The sequence below is a fragment of the Paramormyrops kingsleyae genome, chromosome 18, assembly GCF_048594095.1.
Source record: "Paramormyrops kingsleyae isolate MSU_618 chromosome 18, PKINGS_0.4, whole genome shotgun sequence".
NCBI classification, from domain to species: Eukaryota; Metazoa; Chordata; class Actinopteri; order Osteoglossiformes; family Mormyridae; genus Paramormyrops; species Paramormyrops kingsleyae.
In genome coordinates, this window is record NC_132814.1 from 6986309 (window position 1) to 7003487 (window position 17179).

Below are 17179 nucleotides of genomic sequence, written 5' to 3' on the forward strand. Positions count from 1 at the left end.
TGAAAATGGAGCATTGACTTAAAGCACATTCCTCATGTTTTTCCTGGTTGACCAGGAAGTCTGTTTCCTGTACTGCAAGCACCTCATACAAAACTGTTGTGCTTATATGGTGCCCCCTGGCTGCAGGGATAGGTATGACACCTACCCTAGCCTTACTCTAAGTGAGGCATGTCCCCCCTAGTCTGCTACAGTGGCTGCTTTGGGGAAAAAAAACAGGATGCCAAATAAACATGACAATTACAAATTATATTAGTGAAGAATAATAATATTCAAATAGCTACATACACAGCATCACTTTGTCTAATTTCTTACGCTAGATATTTATAAAGTGTACTAGTTCACAATCAAAAATAAACGAGGAAATATTTGTAACTTCAAGCAAAATCTAGGCAGCGTGTTCAAAAATATCAAACAAGCCACCACTGCAAGTAAGGAAATCTGCTCTGCCTAACTTCTGCAAAATTTAAGGCAGGAATACACACAGTCTGGCCGTTTCATAAATGCAGTTCTGTGCTCAGCTGTTTTTCTTTCAAGCAGCCTTTTCCAGCAGCGTGCGCATGACTGCACCACCTCGCCATTATAGGATACAGCTGTTGTACAGATAAAGGGTTTTAAAAGCCGTGGTGAGTCATTAGTGCAGAACCTGAAATGCTTCCTTTAGTCCGTTAACTTTAAACATTCAGGCCTCAGCTGGGACTGTTGCTGACTTGTTTCCTCTTTCCCTGGAGTCCGTGTAGCTTCTCCTCACATTGTCCCCAGTATCTGAGGTCAATCTCCTCCATACTATAACATGGCTACAACAAGAGAGATTATATGTAGAACTGAATGTTTTGTTGCAGTAAAAAAAAAAAAATCAATAAATCGGTTTCAGGTCGAAGTTGTAATTAGGTATTTGAGTTTTAAATATTTGTCTTCAGCAGTCAATTTTAACATTTAATTATGCTCTATAGCAGTGTTTCTTAGCCTGGTCTTTGGGGACCCCCAGACGGAACAGGTTTTTGCACCCTCCCAGCACCCCTGTCTGGCAAGGAGCTGGGAGGGAGAGAAAACGTGGACCGTCTGGGGATCCCCAAGGACCGGGTTGAGAAACACTGCTCCATAGATCCAAGTATAAATTGAATTACAGATTACATAAGATCTTACCCATCGAGAAGACTTGATCAAGGTTGCAGTCCGTAAGCTGCTGCACGTGGACCTGGGTTGCTCTATGCGTTGCAGGAGAACCCGGGTTCGAGGGATGTGGCTCCAAGATTGTCCTAATCCAGCCTTAATCATCCCATTGCCGTCCCTGGTCACGTGGTTGGTCACCTGTCAAATACAATACATTTGGACTCAAACCACACTAGTCTGATCTGTTCAAGAACATTTTCAAACTTCAAATGATCTTTAGATTATATTGCACCTCCCCTTACTAGAACGGCCACGTTAAGGTCTTTGGCGAGTGTCCTCAGTTCCCCTGCAACTTGCATCATCAGTGACATGCCTAAAACAAGACATCTCTTAGACAGGATGGCTATAAAAGACTATGAGTCATAGTAGATTATTTTAATTCTCTTTAACTGGGTACTTACCCTCTGTCTGTTTGCCTCCCAGCATATTAGCCAGAACAGCTGACACAGAGTCCACTATTACTGCCTTTACAGAACTGCCACCAGCCAGGGACTACGAGTGGAAGAAACAGCACAACTTCCTTGAATTTATTAGTAAAGAACCACAAACTGTTGTTTATTCATGTCTAATGTTATTACGGAGTAACAGTGTGCTGTGTCTGGGAAATGAAGGCAGTGGTTAGTATAACAGTATTTGACGTGGATTTTACACTTGCAAGTTCAGGCACAATGATAAGGATTACAATTTGTATTTTGAGATATTCAGTCAGAAGTGTGTAAGAACCCTGGTTACAGCAGACAAATCCAGAGGAGGAGGATGAAATGGGCAATTTTATTTGGTGGTTTGATAGGGAGACAAATGTAGAATAAAACAAATGCATGTCTTGCTCTAATCAGCAAAAAAATAAATCTCATGAGCCTAACATATGTATAACTTTTACTTTAAATGAGTTTCATTTTTGGAGGGATTTATATCCAACTTTGACCCTCCCCAGTCTAAGACTGCTTTCATAAATATGTTTAACATAAATTATTAAATATACACATCACTAACATTAGAATTAAGTACAAATCATCCTCACCTGCTGAAGGCCAGTACTCCTGAAATGGTGTAGACACTCAAATAAGGAGAACACATCAAATACTGGACACACTTGGATTCTTCCAAGAGCTTCCATCTATAGACACAACAATAAGCATAACACACATTCTCAATTAGGGTCCCAAAATTCTGGGAATTTTCCCATATATTCCCATTAATTACCCTGGAAAGTTTCCAACTTGGAATATCTCCATAATTCCCCATCTTATCGTCCCATTGAATGGAAAGTTTAAGGAAAGTTTCTTCCTCTTTGCAAACCTGTTCTCGATATAAGCCCTTAAATACTAGCTGTAATCATACATAGCTTGCTAAGCAAAAAACAGCCTGATTCATAAATCATTGCTTAGCCAACAACATTACCAGCACTTATATACCTGCTCTTCTGCATTACTAATTTTGGCTTTTATCATCTGCAGCAAACGGTTAGCAGAAAGTCCCCCCGTGGAGTCAATATATAGAACACTCTGCTTCACTTCACATGATATATTTACTGCCACACCAAGACATATCTGAAAAGAGGAAAAAAGAAAGCAAGATGAAATGAAAATGGGAATTTGTAAGTTCAATTACATCACAAACAGTACAATTCTGACCTGATTTCATTGCCTACATTTATAGCTAATTGTAGGGCTGGGCGATATCATATTGATTTTATATCGCGCATGCACAATAATCACCGCCCTGGTCAGATGACAGACGAAGCATTTGGCCAGACGCCAGCTTTTCGGTGCTATACGGACATTAATTTACGCCCATAATTTGGTAAGAGGATTAGTAGTATGGCTTAAATATTAATGAGATGCGTTTTGTGATACCCAAAAGTTAGTAATCTGTATAAACTTTACGTTTCTTAAATTCGATTAGAGGAGCACTCCACATAGTACTGTTTGGTATACCTCGCGGTGAAGAAGAGCAGCCACGACATCTTTTAAAAGAGGAGATCTTGTGGATAAACAACGTAAAAATACGTCGGCAGTGTGGTGGTACTTTTTGCAGTTCAAAGTCTGACACATTTATTAAACATAAGGATATGCCGTATTTATACTAATAATGACTTTTGGACGTCATACAAAGCCTCATTGATATTTTAGCTATACTACTAAACTGCTTAAATTGTGGGCGTAAATAAATGTCCGTATAGCACCGAAAAGCTGGCGCATGGCCAGATGTTGCGACTGTCATCTGAAGCCCTAGTGATTATTGCGCATGCGCGATATAATATCGATATATCGCCCAGCCCTAGCTGATTGCTGTATTGTTGTGCATTTCATAAACAAACTGATTCAAAATCACAGTTACCCTAAGCTGCTTGAAAGGAATGAATCCCCCTCATCTATTACTTAAGTGCAAACCCTGAATGAGCAATTCCTCAGAGGTGGTTAGGCATATTCTGTATATTAACATTGTTTACCTGAGTTTTTCCAGTCCCAGGAGCACCAACCAGCTCTGACAGTTCTCCAGTATACAAACCAGAGTCTAGAAGCTTATCCAAACTGGGATTAATCACACATAAGATAACATGCATTAACTGATATTAAAAGTGCAAAACAAAAAAGGGATGTAATTCACACAAATCAGAGGATTCACTTTGTCAATTAAAAAAAGTCATGCACTTTATTAAATACCATATGTAAAACAAGATGTGACCTTAAAATCCTCTGTTCCTCTCTAATTACTAATCTTCTCTAATGACTAATTACTATGAAAATGATCTTTTGTATTGAAATTCTGAATTTCAGGCACACATACATTTACAAGCTTTATGGCCACGGGGAATCAGTGCCAGTGAATATTCTGCTCGTAAATCACGTTTTTTTTTTTTTAAATCTCCGAACCACCACCAGTTCCTGAATCATGCTGCGTTTAATTCACGGAAAGTGTCTTGGGTGACAGATTTACTGCAAAGGCTCACCTGGCATTTCCTGTGGAGAGGATGGCGGTGGAGCTCAGTAGCTCCTCATAGAGGTCGGCTCCGGTAACGGGAAAAGCCGAGTTCTGGGCCAAGAGCACCCGGCGCACGGCCAACAGCGTCTGAAAGACAGCGCTGCAGTAGGTAAGATCCCAACCAAGAGCTACAACAAAAGCGCTATACAACTCCTCAATGACTTATTTCCACCAAGCTCTGCTTCAAACTGTCCATTGTTTATCAAGTGTTCAAGTAAAGATAATGGACTTTAAAATCATTGTGACAGTCACTTACCTTGTAAGACACAGAACATTTCTGTGCAAGATCTTCAATGTCTGAAGAGACAAGGTCCACAACTAAAATCGAAAGAGGACTAAAATAAATAGCAGGTTTCGGTGCCCTTACATGCCATTTTCACATCTACCACTCGCCAACTCTTACTGTAAGAGTTTGTCAGGCTCCATCTAGATAACTAAATGCTAAGAGAAAAAAATGAATATTTTGTACAGTTTTTCCCGATAAATCGATGCCAAACCTGGTAAATTTGCATCCATTATCATGCAACTCCATACCTGTCCTAATGTTTTTGGCACGCAGTGCTTGAACCACTTCATCAGTCAATCCAGGACACAGGCCCTCTCTCAGAAACACCATGGCAGCTGAAATGTTCACATTTATACAAGTAATATTCTGTATTCTTTAAAGCTGGACATCTCTTGTATTGATCTGGTGAAAATGTGTCCAAATTAGTAATTGGTTAATTTAAATAAAGCTTTCAGAGACGAATTACATGCACTTAAAATACTACGTTACTACGTTAAATTAATAAAAACAATAAAGACGTGTATGGAAATTTAAATAAAACAATGCATGCAAACAACCTAGTGCGACTTTTACGTCTAGTAATGTTTCGATTATCGGGGGATACGTGAGATGACTGGCATAAATCTTTAGAAAATCGAACATGTTCAATAATGTGATATATTTCAGTCGGGTAAACTTACATGCCTTGTTCATAAAGGTTATCCGCCTGTTGATGTATATATTTTAATCAGCCATCATTGTTCGTTTATTTATAAATGTGATCAAAATGACAATCTACTTCAAAAAGATATAATGCTATATATATATAATGCTAGATAGTACGCAGGATGGCAAGATGAGTACTGTGCTGTTTCTTGTCAACCGAGATTAGCTATGCTTTAACTCACGGAAGAACAATGCCGGCTTTTTCCCGCTCTTAAAATAGCCCGCCAGATAAGGTGTTTTCTCTTGTTATTGTGCACTTAATCTCATCTTCACAGGCAAGCTTGCTATATTCGTTGCATCTGGTGTATTCTCAACGCATGCATGCAATTCCTTCTGGAAGCTGACAAAATCTGGTGTCATCCACGCTTTTACGTCCATGTAACATTTACTTCGACGTCATCCCGGAATAGAGAATCCGGCCATCGAGAAGGCTTGTCACTGCTACTGTTTACGATGTTTGCGTACGCAGATGAAAAAACGCCGGAAGCGTCTTGAGTGCGTGCCTTAAAAGGCTTACGGAATAGGAGCTCGGACGCAAAGGCTGCGCAATACGGACGGAGCGAAACAAGCGAATACTAGAGAAGAGGCAGTCCGGTTACTGAAGATCGGAAATATAAATACCGTGGAAAAAAAATCGAGGCTGTAGTCACCACCGAGGGCGGTGGGGGCAGGCAGATGATGGGAAAGAAAGCGAACAACCGTCCTAACGTTGTTAATCACGGTTGCCATCAGACGCTGTCCTTTATTTGCAGTACCAGAAAGATATAACTAGTTGGCTAGCCGTGGAGCTAGCTAGCTAGCTAGGCAGCCAACAACAACTTACGACCCGCCGTCGTCCCGAAAACACAGAGAAAATGGTAAGCCCTCCTTGTGTGCATATATTAAGATTTTAATCTCTTTTGTCCATAACGCACCACACCGAGGATTTATTGTGAAGAACTGTATACACATATGTTGACTTTTATGTTCGCTAAATAACGTGAGAGTCACACTGGTAACACTAGCAAAGGCCTCTGCTGTGCTGCTTTGCATTCAGTCTCGCTAATAAAAAAGGGAAGTCAATTAAATGTATAGACAATTAATCGGTTTTTAATCTCTTAATTGAATATCATCTGAATACGTTTACTAATTGTCGTATTAATAGGCTGCAGTGGTTTTAAGACCGTACTGTCGTAGTTCGTACAGTATCTAACTGGCTTAGTCGTTGTTATGGTTAAAATAGACAAGTTGGTAAGATGAGATGGTGCTTTTCAAGCCGTCAACTTAAATTAATTTTCCAGAAGTTAGTAAATATAGGTTAATTTGTAACTGTAGCGTACCAGCTTAGGTGGGTGTGACGTGGAGGACATGGGAAAGTCGATTTCGGAGCTGTTAATAATACGAGATAGTCATTTTCCAGCGGTTGATGTCTCACAGGACGCAGGGCATGGTTGTGCATTCGCAAGTGGTGATCTTTGGACGTTAATAAAAGCATTTAATGCAGATGTGCAGTGAAGGCAGTGTTGCGATGCAATTAAAAGATGCAGAAGATAGGGAATCTGCAGTCTAAGGGGTTTATGCGCTTTCAGTTACGCCGGCCTCCGCCCATAGTGAAACGTGAAACAATGTCAAGTGCTGCTAGATAATTCTGAAATTATATTTATTTTTAGTAGTTTTTAAGGGCACCTGCAGATGGTAAGGTAAACGGAGCGGTAGAATAGTTGTACATTGGACGCCGGTTGTACAGTGTTTTTCTTCTGGAGCTTCATAGGGATGGGTATGTTTGACGCTTCAAAAAAGATATCCAGGGTCAGTCTGACCATATAAGATTTGAAAGGCAGCCGAAGCAGCAGTCTGCATACGGCTTTTGGACAGATGCACGCTGTAGCATTTTTCTCCTCCTTCCATGCGAGGGACGCTGATGTGTAGAGCTGTTGTTCTACGCAGATGGACAACGGTGTTTTGTATGCTGGAGAATATGATTAGCTAAAGGAACCGTCTTGTCCAAGTGTGCTTCCTCCAAGTCTGGATCTGTTTATTAATAATTCTGATGATGTTCAATCTCTCATGAACATGCATTTTATGTGGTGGGACAACACACCTTTTGTAATGGATTTAATTAGCATAAAACAGATTTTGATTGAGTTTTGATAGAATGAGGGATTGCCCAAAAATTTTTGGCATGTTATTAAAGAAACATGCTGCTTTCTTCCAAAGCAATTAATTAGTTGTCCTTCACTTTTCCTCTTTACCAGATAGTTCTTGCACAACGTTGAGGTGTGTTGCATAATCAACATAATGTGATTGCATAATCAACCATAATCCAAATGGAATGGAAACCCTTTGATTTGTGCTGGTTGACATTAATCTTGAATTTGGAAATATTACTTTTTTAAAAAAAAAAAAAAAAAAAAAAAAACAACAATCAGCAAAGCACCCCCCCCCCAAACAGATACTTCCATGTTTGACAGTGGGAACCCAACAGAATCCATGTGCTCACCTACCCTATAGATTTTAATATTTGTAAATTTATACATTTTGGCCAACTTTTACTCTTGTTCATGCTACCCCACAAAGTTGGGGCACTGTGTGAACTGTAAACAGAATGCAATAATTTACAAATCATATAAACCCATATTTTATTGAAAATAGAACAAAGACAACTTATCGAATGTTAAAACTGAGAGATTTTGTTTTATATGCTCAATTTGAATTTGACGCCAGCAACACATTTCAAAAACGTTGGGACAGGGGCATGTTTACCACTGTGCTGCATCACCTTTTCTTTTAACAACACTGTAAATGTTTGGGAACTGAGGAGACTGGTTGCTGGAGTTTTGAAAGTGAAATGTTGTTCCCTTTATTGCCTGATATACGATTTTAACTTCTCAATAGTTCATGGTCATCTTTGTATTTTTCATTTCGTGATGCTCCAAATGTTTTCAATGGGTGACAAGTCTGGACTTCAGGCAGGCCAGTCTAGTATCCAGACTCTTCTATTTCAGAGCCATGCTGTTGTAATACACATAGGATGTGGTTTGGCATTGTCTTGCTGAAACATACAAGGCCTTCTCTGAAAAAGACGTTGTCTGGATGGCACCATATATTGGTCCAATACCTGTGTATATATCGTTCAGCACTAACGGTACCTTCCCAGATGTGCAAGCTACCCAAGCTATGGGCACGAATGCACCCCCCATGCCATCATGGATGCTTGCTTTTGAGCTGTGAGCTGATGATAAGCTGGATGGTCCCTCTCCTCTTAGTCCAGAGGACGTGGCATCCAAAAAGAATCTGAAATTTTGATTCGTCAGCCCACATTTTGCCTCAGTCCATCTTAAATGAGCTCAGGCCCAGAGAAGTCGGCAGCGTTTTTGGATCATGTTTAGATCTGGTTTTTTCTTTGCGTGGTAGAATTTCATCCTGCATTTGTGCAGCGACAAACTGCGTTCATAGACAGTGGGTTTTGGAAGTGTTCCTGAGCCCATGTAGTGATTCCCACTATAGAATTGTATCTTTTTAATGCGGTGCCACCAGAGGACCTGAAGATCACTGCTATCCAATATTGGTTTTCGGCCTTGTCCCTTGAGCAGAGATTTCTCTGAATTTTTTAATGATATCATGTACTGTGGATGAAATTCCTTTTTTTGCTGTATTACATTGAGGAACATTATTCTTAGATTGTTGCAGTATTTGCCCACAGCATCTTTCACAGAGTGGAGAACCTCTCCCTGTCTTCACACCCATACTCCCCCAGCCTGCTCTCTGTAGGGCACGCAGGACCCACAAACGTACCGGCGACCTTCCAATCACAGGCACAGAGGCTTAGCACACTGAGCCACATGTTGACCACTGATGTTGCTGGCATCAAGTTCAAATTTAACATATACTGTGTTTGTCATAAAACTATGTAATTACTAAGTTTCAGCATTTGATAAGTTTTCTTTGTTCTATTTTCAATCAAATATGGGTTTATATGATTTGTAAAGCATTTACGTTAGCACAACGTTTTTTGGAAGGGGGGTTGTACACAAGTATACTGTTTAAAACATAGTTATGGTTTGTAGCATGTATACTCAGATTTTCAGAAATCACAGTGCCCTTTACTGTGCTTGCTTTTAATCAGAGTTATGTTTAATTGTGAAATCTAACCTTTTTATGCTTTAGTCTGGAAGCCTTAAGTTTTAGTCTTGTGCACGCAAATGACAGCAGGTTCAGAATTGCTGGGTGGTAATCTGTATGTCATTCCAGGTCTACCTAATCAACCCTCTGGAGAACCTGAAGACCTACATCAGTAGCCGTCCGCCACTGGTCATCTTTATGGTCAGTGTCAGCACTGTAGCCATAGCCTTCCTCACCATTGGCTACTTCTTCAAGATAAAGGAAATAAAATCTCCAGAGTTGATGGAGGTATGAGGCTTCATGGCATTGTTTTCTTTCTCTTTTAAAAGAAAGATGAATGCACTGTGGCGTGATCCAGCTGCTGCCTTCAGACATTCATTCTGAGACCGATTGTACTGGTCATGTGATTTTGTCTTTAAAATTAGCATTGCAACAAGCCTTGCGTTCTTCTCGCCTTTCACAGTAGGGCTTCAGCTTTGAAGCTGAAACTTACTTCAGTAGTAGGAGCATTTCAGGTCAGTCACATCTCTGCATTCAGGTCAATTTACAAATTGGCCTCAGAGGCATGTTGGTAAATAATTTTAACATTGCGTATAACAAAAAGCATGTTTTGCCTTTTTTTTGTCTGGTTTTCCTTTCAGCACATGAAGGCTACAGTAACATGGTTCACATTTGCTACCCTGTCATTCAAGCCTTTGGTTTTGTGGGCTTTATTCAACTGTTCACAGGACTGGAACACCTTCTTGCTGCGCTTTAATGAGCTGGACTTCTGCATTTCGGAGAACGAGACCCTGAAGCATAGCTTGAATGAATCCACTACCCCCGAGAGCACGGTCACCAGCGGCCAGGCTCGCCCCAGCACGCAGGCCCCTTCTCTGCTGGAGGACCCTGGGCCCATCAATATCTCTGTTCCCATCACCCTCACCCTGGATCCGTTGCGCCCCTTTGGAGGCTACTCCCGCAACATCACCCACTTGTACGCTACGATTTTGGGTCAGCAAGTCGGCCTAGCAGGTATCGAAGGCAGTGCCTCGTGTAGGATGAGGATGTCGGTGCTCATCTTCGAGACAGTGGTACACTTAGCATTAGCGCACTTAGCATTAGCGCACTTAGCATTAGCGCACTTAGCATTAGCCATAGAGCATGAATTGAACACCACCTCTGTCTTAATGTGTATTCATGAAATGGGAAATTGTGTCAGTCATTTGAAAATCAAAGATCTTGCTCTATGATGGCGGTACAATACTAGACGTCCTGTGTGCAGAGTGGACTGACTTGCTTTAACTGTGACAAAGACCTATTGCAATGGAAGTATTATTTGAAAAACCTGTTAAGTTTCCACATCATCGCTGGCACATTGTCAACCGCTATTGGTGTGTGTGTTTTTTTTTTCCATGTATGTGATTAAGGGAGGGAAGCCCATGAGGAAATTAACATCACCTTTACCCTGCCTGCATCCTGGAACTCGGACGACTGCGTCCTGCACGGCCGGTGTGAGCAGGGCGTCTTCAGTACCTGTATGACAATTACTGCAGCCAGCAATGTCTTCCCAGTCACAGTGTAAGTTACAGAAGCCTCACAGAATCACCCTGAGTGTGCTTGAATAGTTTGCTTTCAACATGCATGATGTTGTAATGGCCACGTTTCATAGCACTCTGTCATAGATATGTTTAATTTCTCAAAATGAAGTGCTTCAGCTGCTTAGAAGAAGATTCTCCTTGTAGGTTTTGTTCCATTTTCCATAGTTCCTGATCTGTATTCCAGGCCTTCCGTTCAGTGTTTATCCGGCTTGACTTCTCATAACTATTTATCTCCTTTATTTTTGGTTCCAGGCAACCACCACACTGCGTTCCTGAGACCTACACCAATGCTACATCCTGGTATAAAATATTCACCACCGCGAGAGATTCTGACACAAAGTACACGCAGGACTACAACCCGTTCTGGTGTTATAAAGGAGCCATCGGCAAAGTGTACCACGCACTCAACCCCAAGCTCACAGTCATCGTGCCAGACGTGAGTGTGCATTTGACACCTTTGTGTGGGTGACCCTTACTCAGTGCTCACCAAGAGCAAGGCAAATGGCCACAAATTTATTTATGCGTGAATATTTAATTTTCATTTGTATGATTTGCATTTTGTATTTGCATCAATTGCAAATATAATATGCATTCAGGTCAGTTTAGGAATCTGCTTGGTAAGTTGGTGTGCAGCTACCTCCATGCACTGCTTACTGTGTTAAGGAACTATTTTAATCTCTGTGGGGCAAGTTAAAATCCTTCACTGCACTTTGCCTAAAATAATTTGCTCTCCACAGTTATGCTTTTTTAGATACCATGACAAAAGGATACACAGCTGGAATTTAAACCATCTACAAGGTCTTGAATATGTTATTTATCATCCCTACTTTCTTCAGGTTTAAATGTTTTGTTTTTTTCCATAGGATGATCGTTCTCTTATAAACCTTCATCTAATGCACACCAGCTACTTCCTCTTTGTGATGGTGATCACAATGTTCTGCTATGCAGTCATCAAGGGCCGACCAGGCAAAATACGGCAGAATAACGCAGATTTCTGCCCTGAAAAGGTAAATATCTCGCGTAAGATTACAAGCACACTGAGCCAGAACGGTTGAGCCACAGTTTGGCAGCCTTGGTGTCTAGACCAGGGCTTGGAAGCGTAATTTCATACCATAATGTACATCAGTCTCTGTCTCTTCAGTTTAGCTGCTCAGTCACATGGTGAAGCTTCAGGCAGAATCCAGTCTTCCATAAATCTACTCTTAAAGGGGAACTCCACCTGAAAATAGTACTGGAGAATAGATTATTAAGTACAAAAAGCAATTACCAGGATTTAATGTATATTCAAAAGAAGTAAACTTTTTTTTTATTCAGTTTTAAGAGGGGGGGGGGGGGTAAGATGTGGTGACCATTCATTGCGATTTTTAAGCACCAACATTATACCAGCTAAGAAACAGTAAAGCCCTGTATTTTACCTTCTGAAAGGTGAATTAAGCATAATTAATTTGATGTGGATTAATCCCAGGAAAAACCTAATGTGCAGCGTTCAAACTGGTAAAGCATAATGCATTCGCCCTTGTAACTTAAATTGTACTTTGGAATTGGGATGATTGACTTTTTATTATGCTTTCTCAAATTTCCCCCCCCATCTAGGTGGCCTTGTCGGAAGGATGCGTTTGAGATCGACGACTTAAATGAACCTTAACTTAAAAGGAGGAGGGGGAAAACTGATTTTACTAGTTGCCTACTGAACCCATGAATGGGTGCACAGCCCTGTGAATGCATTTTTTTCTGAAATGTTGGGTCACTCCAACCAAAGACATTTTAAGTGCCTGTATCTACTGTGTAAATATTTGTAGGATTCTTGAATTCAGTGCAGAAGTCAGCCTGAGTCCGTAATGAAGTCTGACGCAATACTGGAGAAGCTGAGGATGCGATTTTGAGTTTGCGAGTGAGAATTGCACTTCCATCCGACTACCGTTGCATTTCATCATCTGCGTCCGGCGATGCCGCATGCGTCCTCCACGTGTGGACTCTCCCAGCTCTCTCATTACATTTCTGTTTGTCTGGTGAAAGCCAGCCTTTGGTTTCCTTAGCAACGGCTGCCTAAGGTCAATGCCCTTTTGTTCGATTTTTAGGTTTGAGAACTCCTCCCTGATGAGTGTGTTCCTTATTGCCTGTTTTTGAATACCACCTCATTTGCTTTTTGAAAGTTTTCTTCTAAAGATAAAAATTTAAAAAGTTTAAAGTTTAAAAATGAGGTCTGTTTTCAGTGAACTTTCTGTCCCCACTATAAAACAGGAAGTGCCGACCCCAGTCTGGTTCTTTAAGCCCCAAAATTGATAATTTGAGGCAACTCAGTCACAGCGCCATTAAAATAAACCATGTCCAGCTGCTGTAAACTTTTTTTCCGTCTCCATTTTATTGCAGATTTTAAGCTTACGTCCCTCAGTCATTCAAACTATTGCATTTCTAATAAAGGATTTACATCAAAGCAAGCTGCACGCCATTCGAATTCAAACATGTGCGCTACTGGTATGAGAGTGTGATGGATTCTAGGCATGAACTGAACATACTCACAGGCACGGCCATTTATGACTTCTGCTAATATCCAGCTCGGAGTTAGAATGTCACTGTTTACGGTCTTATAACCATTCAGTATAGTTTGCAGAACTACATTTTAGAAATGTGGCTTAAGACTGGATTGCATTTCTCCGCCCTTCATGTTTGGATCTGTTTAATGGTGAAATGTACTGTATATTATAGCTAACTGATTTCACTTGTAATGATTGAACATTTTTAATTTACCTCTGATCTTTTTTTTTTTTTTTAAACAAATACTTCATGAATGTATTTTCTTCCAGCAAAATTGCAGCTTTGGAGTGTAAACCCTACTTTGTTACAGATTATCGGAAGTTTTTTTTTTTTCCCCCCCTCACCTCTCCAATCATGTAAATGTTTAATGTAATTAGGCTCAAAGCCTCTTTCTCACTTAAAAGTTGATTATACATGCACATTTCCATTTTTGATCTAGCCAGCCTTGCCTCGCGTGGCAAACACATGCTATTATGAAGTTATGTTAATTTAATGAAATAAATCAATCTTAAGAAATAGAATTCATAGCTTCCCTTTAAAAATAAGCATTTCCTGTCTCTAATCTGCAGCTCATATAAGGTGTGAAATATATTAAACTGCTGATAGCTCAGGGGGCTTATAGAAAAGCTTCAAGTCTCCAACAAAACCATTAGCGGACTTGTATCTTACATGCTGATATGTTTTGTTTTGAATAATAGCAGCAGAACAACTAAAGAACATGCATGTAATGTCAACTCAACTATCTAATTTGTGTCTTTACCTGCATGTAATTTGTAGCTGCAGGTTTGTATCATATCAGCTGTTAATCTTGGCCCCCCAAGGATATTGATTAGGAAAGCAAGCATAATTCTGCTGTACTTTATTGCGTAATGGGGAAAGTTTTTACTTTAAGGAACTATGGTATTACCTGTCGAACAGCATGTCTGCGAAGCAAACCTGCCGTGCTTTTTTTTTTTTTTGTATATAGACAGTTAATTTCCAATCCATTACTTGCTAATTCTTTAAATTCATTTGACTGCTGTCTGTATGCTAATCCTTTCTGCTTATAGTACACGGTCAGATCATTATTTTTTTTTTTGTATAGCTTTATGGCCATTTTACACCACCGTACAATTTGCTGTGACTTTAGTTCCGCTTCCTTTACACGAAGGAGGAAATACTTGTATCCATTTTCTCTGTATACCTTCTGATTTCCATATGCATATTATTTTTAAAAAAAACACACACACTTTTGTGCATTTAATTTTGATGGACCAAAACAAAAATCATTCACCCTTACATCTGTGATGCTGACACGTCCCATAGACACTGCCCTCCTTTTAAGCTATATGAGCTCTGCCTGCCTTCAGCTGACGACGTCCCGGCACCTTAGCACGTGCTGCGTGCTCTCTGGGCTGCTGTCTGCGAGCGTCCCGAAGCGGGAGAGTCAGTTCCTTGTTTATGGTTCCGGAATGCACCGTACGCATGGTGACGCATGGTGACCGACTTGGGCGGTGGCAGGCTCTTTATCATTTTCATCATTGCTCATTTTCCCCTTCCTTTGCCTTCCCGCCATGTGTTGATGCGTTTCACGTACCCTTACAAATCCCAAGTACACTAGTGAAGTACGGCATTGAAAGCTGGGACAGAGAGACTGTTTCTTATGCATGCATGCATGTGCACTTGGAGGTTGAAATTCCATTGCTTGTCCTGATATAAATCCTAGAGGGCATTTGTTTGTGTCAGTCTATCATAATCTCTACATATGACTGAACAGTGGGCCAGCACCCTACCCCTGTTTGCCCCCCCCCTCCCTCCCTCCCACTCTCTTCCGATCTCTCTAGCAGTACGAGTACGCAGACAGCTACCGTGTAAGTGCCTTGTGCACTAAACCACAGTGTCACCAGTGTAAATAGCTCTTCCATTTCAAGTTGTGATGACGAAGGTCAGCCTTCCAGTGACCAATTTTTTTTTCTCCCTTCAGTAAAACAGCTGTAATTTACCCAAGTTGAAATAAACAAATAAATAATCTGACACATTCTGGTGTCCATCTCAGTTACTCACATGGAAATGTTTTGTATTTTAACAATATAAACTTCTAATATGTACAATTTGTCTTCATGAAAAGATGTTTTTGACCATAAATTGTACTTTTTAGGTTCAGTATCATTTCATTTAGCCGAACATAAAATACATTAAACCACAGGTACTACAACACTGCTATATAAGCATTTATAATCTTTAAAGTTGTTTTATAGTTTCTCAAAGTGTAAACAATTGGCTAATTGTAAAATAAGTGGTTAAACGGGAATGTGGAAAATGATGTATATTGCTGTTTCAGCATGTAACTAAGTTTCAATTGCTGGCTTGCAGTTGTGAATAGATGTTCATGTTACAAGGCACAATGGTACATTTTCTGCCTCAAGCTGTTAGTTAAACCCTCTCGATATAACACTGCATTACTAATTAAACACCAATCCAAATAAGCCACAGAGTATTTTTCATTGTCTATTTAAAACTATGTCACCTTTATTGGGGCGTGGATAGTGTAAAAGCGAACTGGAAGGTAAAGTGTGACATGGATATATGCAATTTTAATGTGTAATACAAAGCTATCATGTATTGTCATTGTTTTGTATGTTTGTCAATATACTGAAAGGAACTCAGTATTTTCTTTTTCAGAAGAATAAATGAAGTCAAACTGCAATTGCCCAACTTTGGCAGTAGAACGCTCACTGAAGGTGACTAATCAATAGTTTGGTCTCCAATATATTTCATGTAAATATAGAACTGAAGTGGCTTTGCTCCTCTCTGTCCCTTTATGAACTGTGTACCAGTTTCTTGTGTTCACATTTCCTCCATTATCCCCAAGTGCACTGGCTTATGAAAGGATCCATTATTGTTCCCCATGTTTTGGTCGCGGCTGCCACGGCGATGACACAGCGAGTTTCCCACCTGTCATACTGCAAGGTTTAAAATATCCCCAGCAAATGAGCCAAACACACAGTGACAATTTGGCTGTTCCCTTGTTTTTCGTTCTTAAATAGGACTACATCACACTGAACAAAAGACTAAAATATAGAGAACTGCACCACATAAATTATTTTTTAAATCAATACTGAAAAATGAATAGAATATCTCTTATCCTCAAGTGAATATGTTGTTTTCACAACTCTGTCTACAGGTACAGCAGTTAGAGAAGAGTCTAAGCGGTCAACATAGCTACAAAACACTGACTTTGGGGAAATAAACGCAGAAGTGTCATATGAGCCCCTTCAGATCAAGCCAAGGATCTGAAACTACAGCTGTGCTCCTGCATGGACACGTAGCCATTAACAGGTTTAAATTACTCTGTCAGTGACTTGTAGAGGAATGAAACCCTATGAGGTGTTCAGTGTTCTTCACCATTTGTGTGTGACTTATTCTGCTTCACTCCGTAATGAATTCTACTGCAGCCTCGGCTGGTTTACCTAAGAACCAGGTGAAGTGACATTTCCACTGAATTCCCTGATTCCTTAGTTCCTGAATAAAGCAACAGGCAGCTCAGCTCACCAGCTGACGGAGAATATCACGGCACAGGTCATTGGCCTACAGATTGGTAACTCAACAGCCTGACTACATTCATTTAAAAATGTGTAGTTTGTTAAATACCTCCTCCCATTTGGTTCAAAACAAACATTACCAAAATCATTAAAACTATTTCTTTTTAACTTTAATTTTCATATTTGATGCACTGCAGACATTTTGAGTAGGTTAACTTTAGTTTGTTCTAATTCAAGATAGTTGTAATGATTAGGTCAGACATTCTAAGGCCAAATCAATAAATACATTGAATAAC

At 40.2% G+C, this 17179-nt stretch overlaps 2 protein-coding genes across 10 annotated transcripts; one reads left to right on the forward strand and one right to left on the reverse strand.

Moving 5' to 3' along the window:
- Positions 1-225: 225 nt before the first annotated feature.
- rad51d (RAD51 paralog D) lies at positions 226-6592 on the reverse strand. Of its 8 annotated transcripts, none has more exons than XM_023797010.2 (12): positions 5329-5576; positions 5126-5147; positions 4690-4776; positions 4412-4473; positions 4124-4242; positions 3623-3704; positions 2586-2720; positions 2192-2287; positions 1572-1662; positions 1413-1483; positions 1144-1308; positions 226-794 (listed from the first exon to the last, which is right to left on the reverse strand). In XM_023797010.2, the coding sequence occupies exons 3-12, from the start codon at positions 4769-4771 to the stop codon at positions 687-689; spliced, it is 1011 nt and encodes a 336-aa protein (XP_023652778.1). In that variant the 5' UTR covers positions 4772-4776; positions 5126-5147; positions 5329-5576; the 3' UTR covers positions 226-686. The 8 variants fall into 8 exon arrangements, with proteins under 8 accessions (XP_023652778.1, XP_023652774.1, XP_023652777.1 ...); XM_023797006.2 differs by having other exon boundaries at positions 5122-5147; XM_023797009.2 differs by having other exon boundaries at positions 4690-4843; positions 5122-5147.
- Positions 5706-15379, forward strand: tmem248 (transmembrane protein 248). 2 transcript variants are annotated; one of them, XM_023797015.2, is made up of 7 exons: positions 5706-6003; positions 9377-9535; positions 9976-10261; positions 10657-10807; positions 11080-11263; positions 11691-11834; positions 12421-15379. In XM_023797015.2, exons 1-7 carry the CDS (start codon positions 6001-6003, stop codon positions 12445-12447), a joined length of 954 nt encoding a protein of 317 aa, XP_023652783.1. In that variant the 5' UTR covers positions 5706-6000; the 3' UTR covers positions 12448-15379. The 2 variants fall into 2 exon arrangements, with proteins under 2 accessions (XP_023652783.1, XP_023652782.1); XM_023797014.2 differs by lacking the exon at positions 5706-6003 and having other exon boundaries at positions 9365-9535.
- The last annotated feature ends 1800 nt before the right edge of the window (positions 15380-17179 follow it).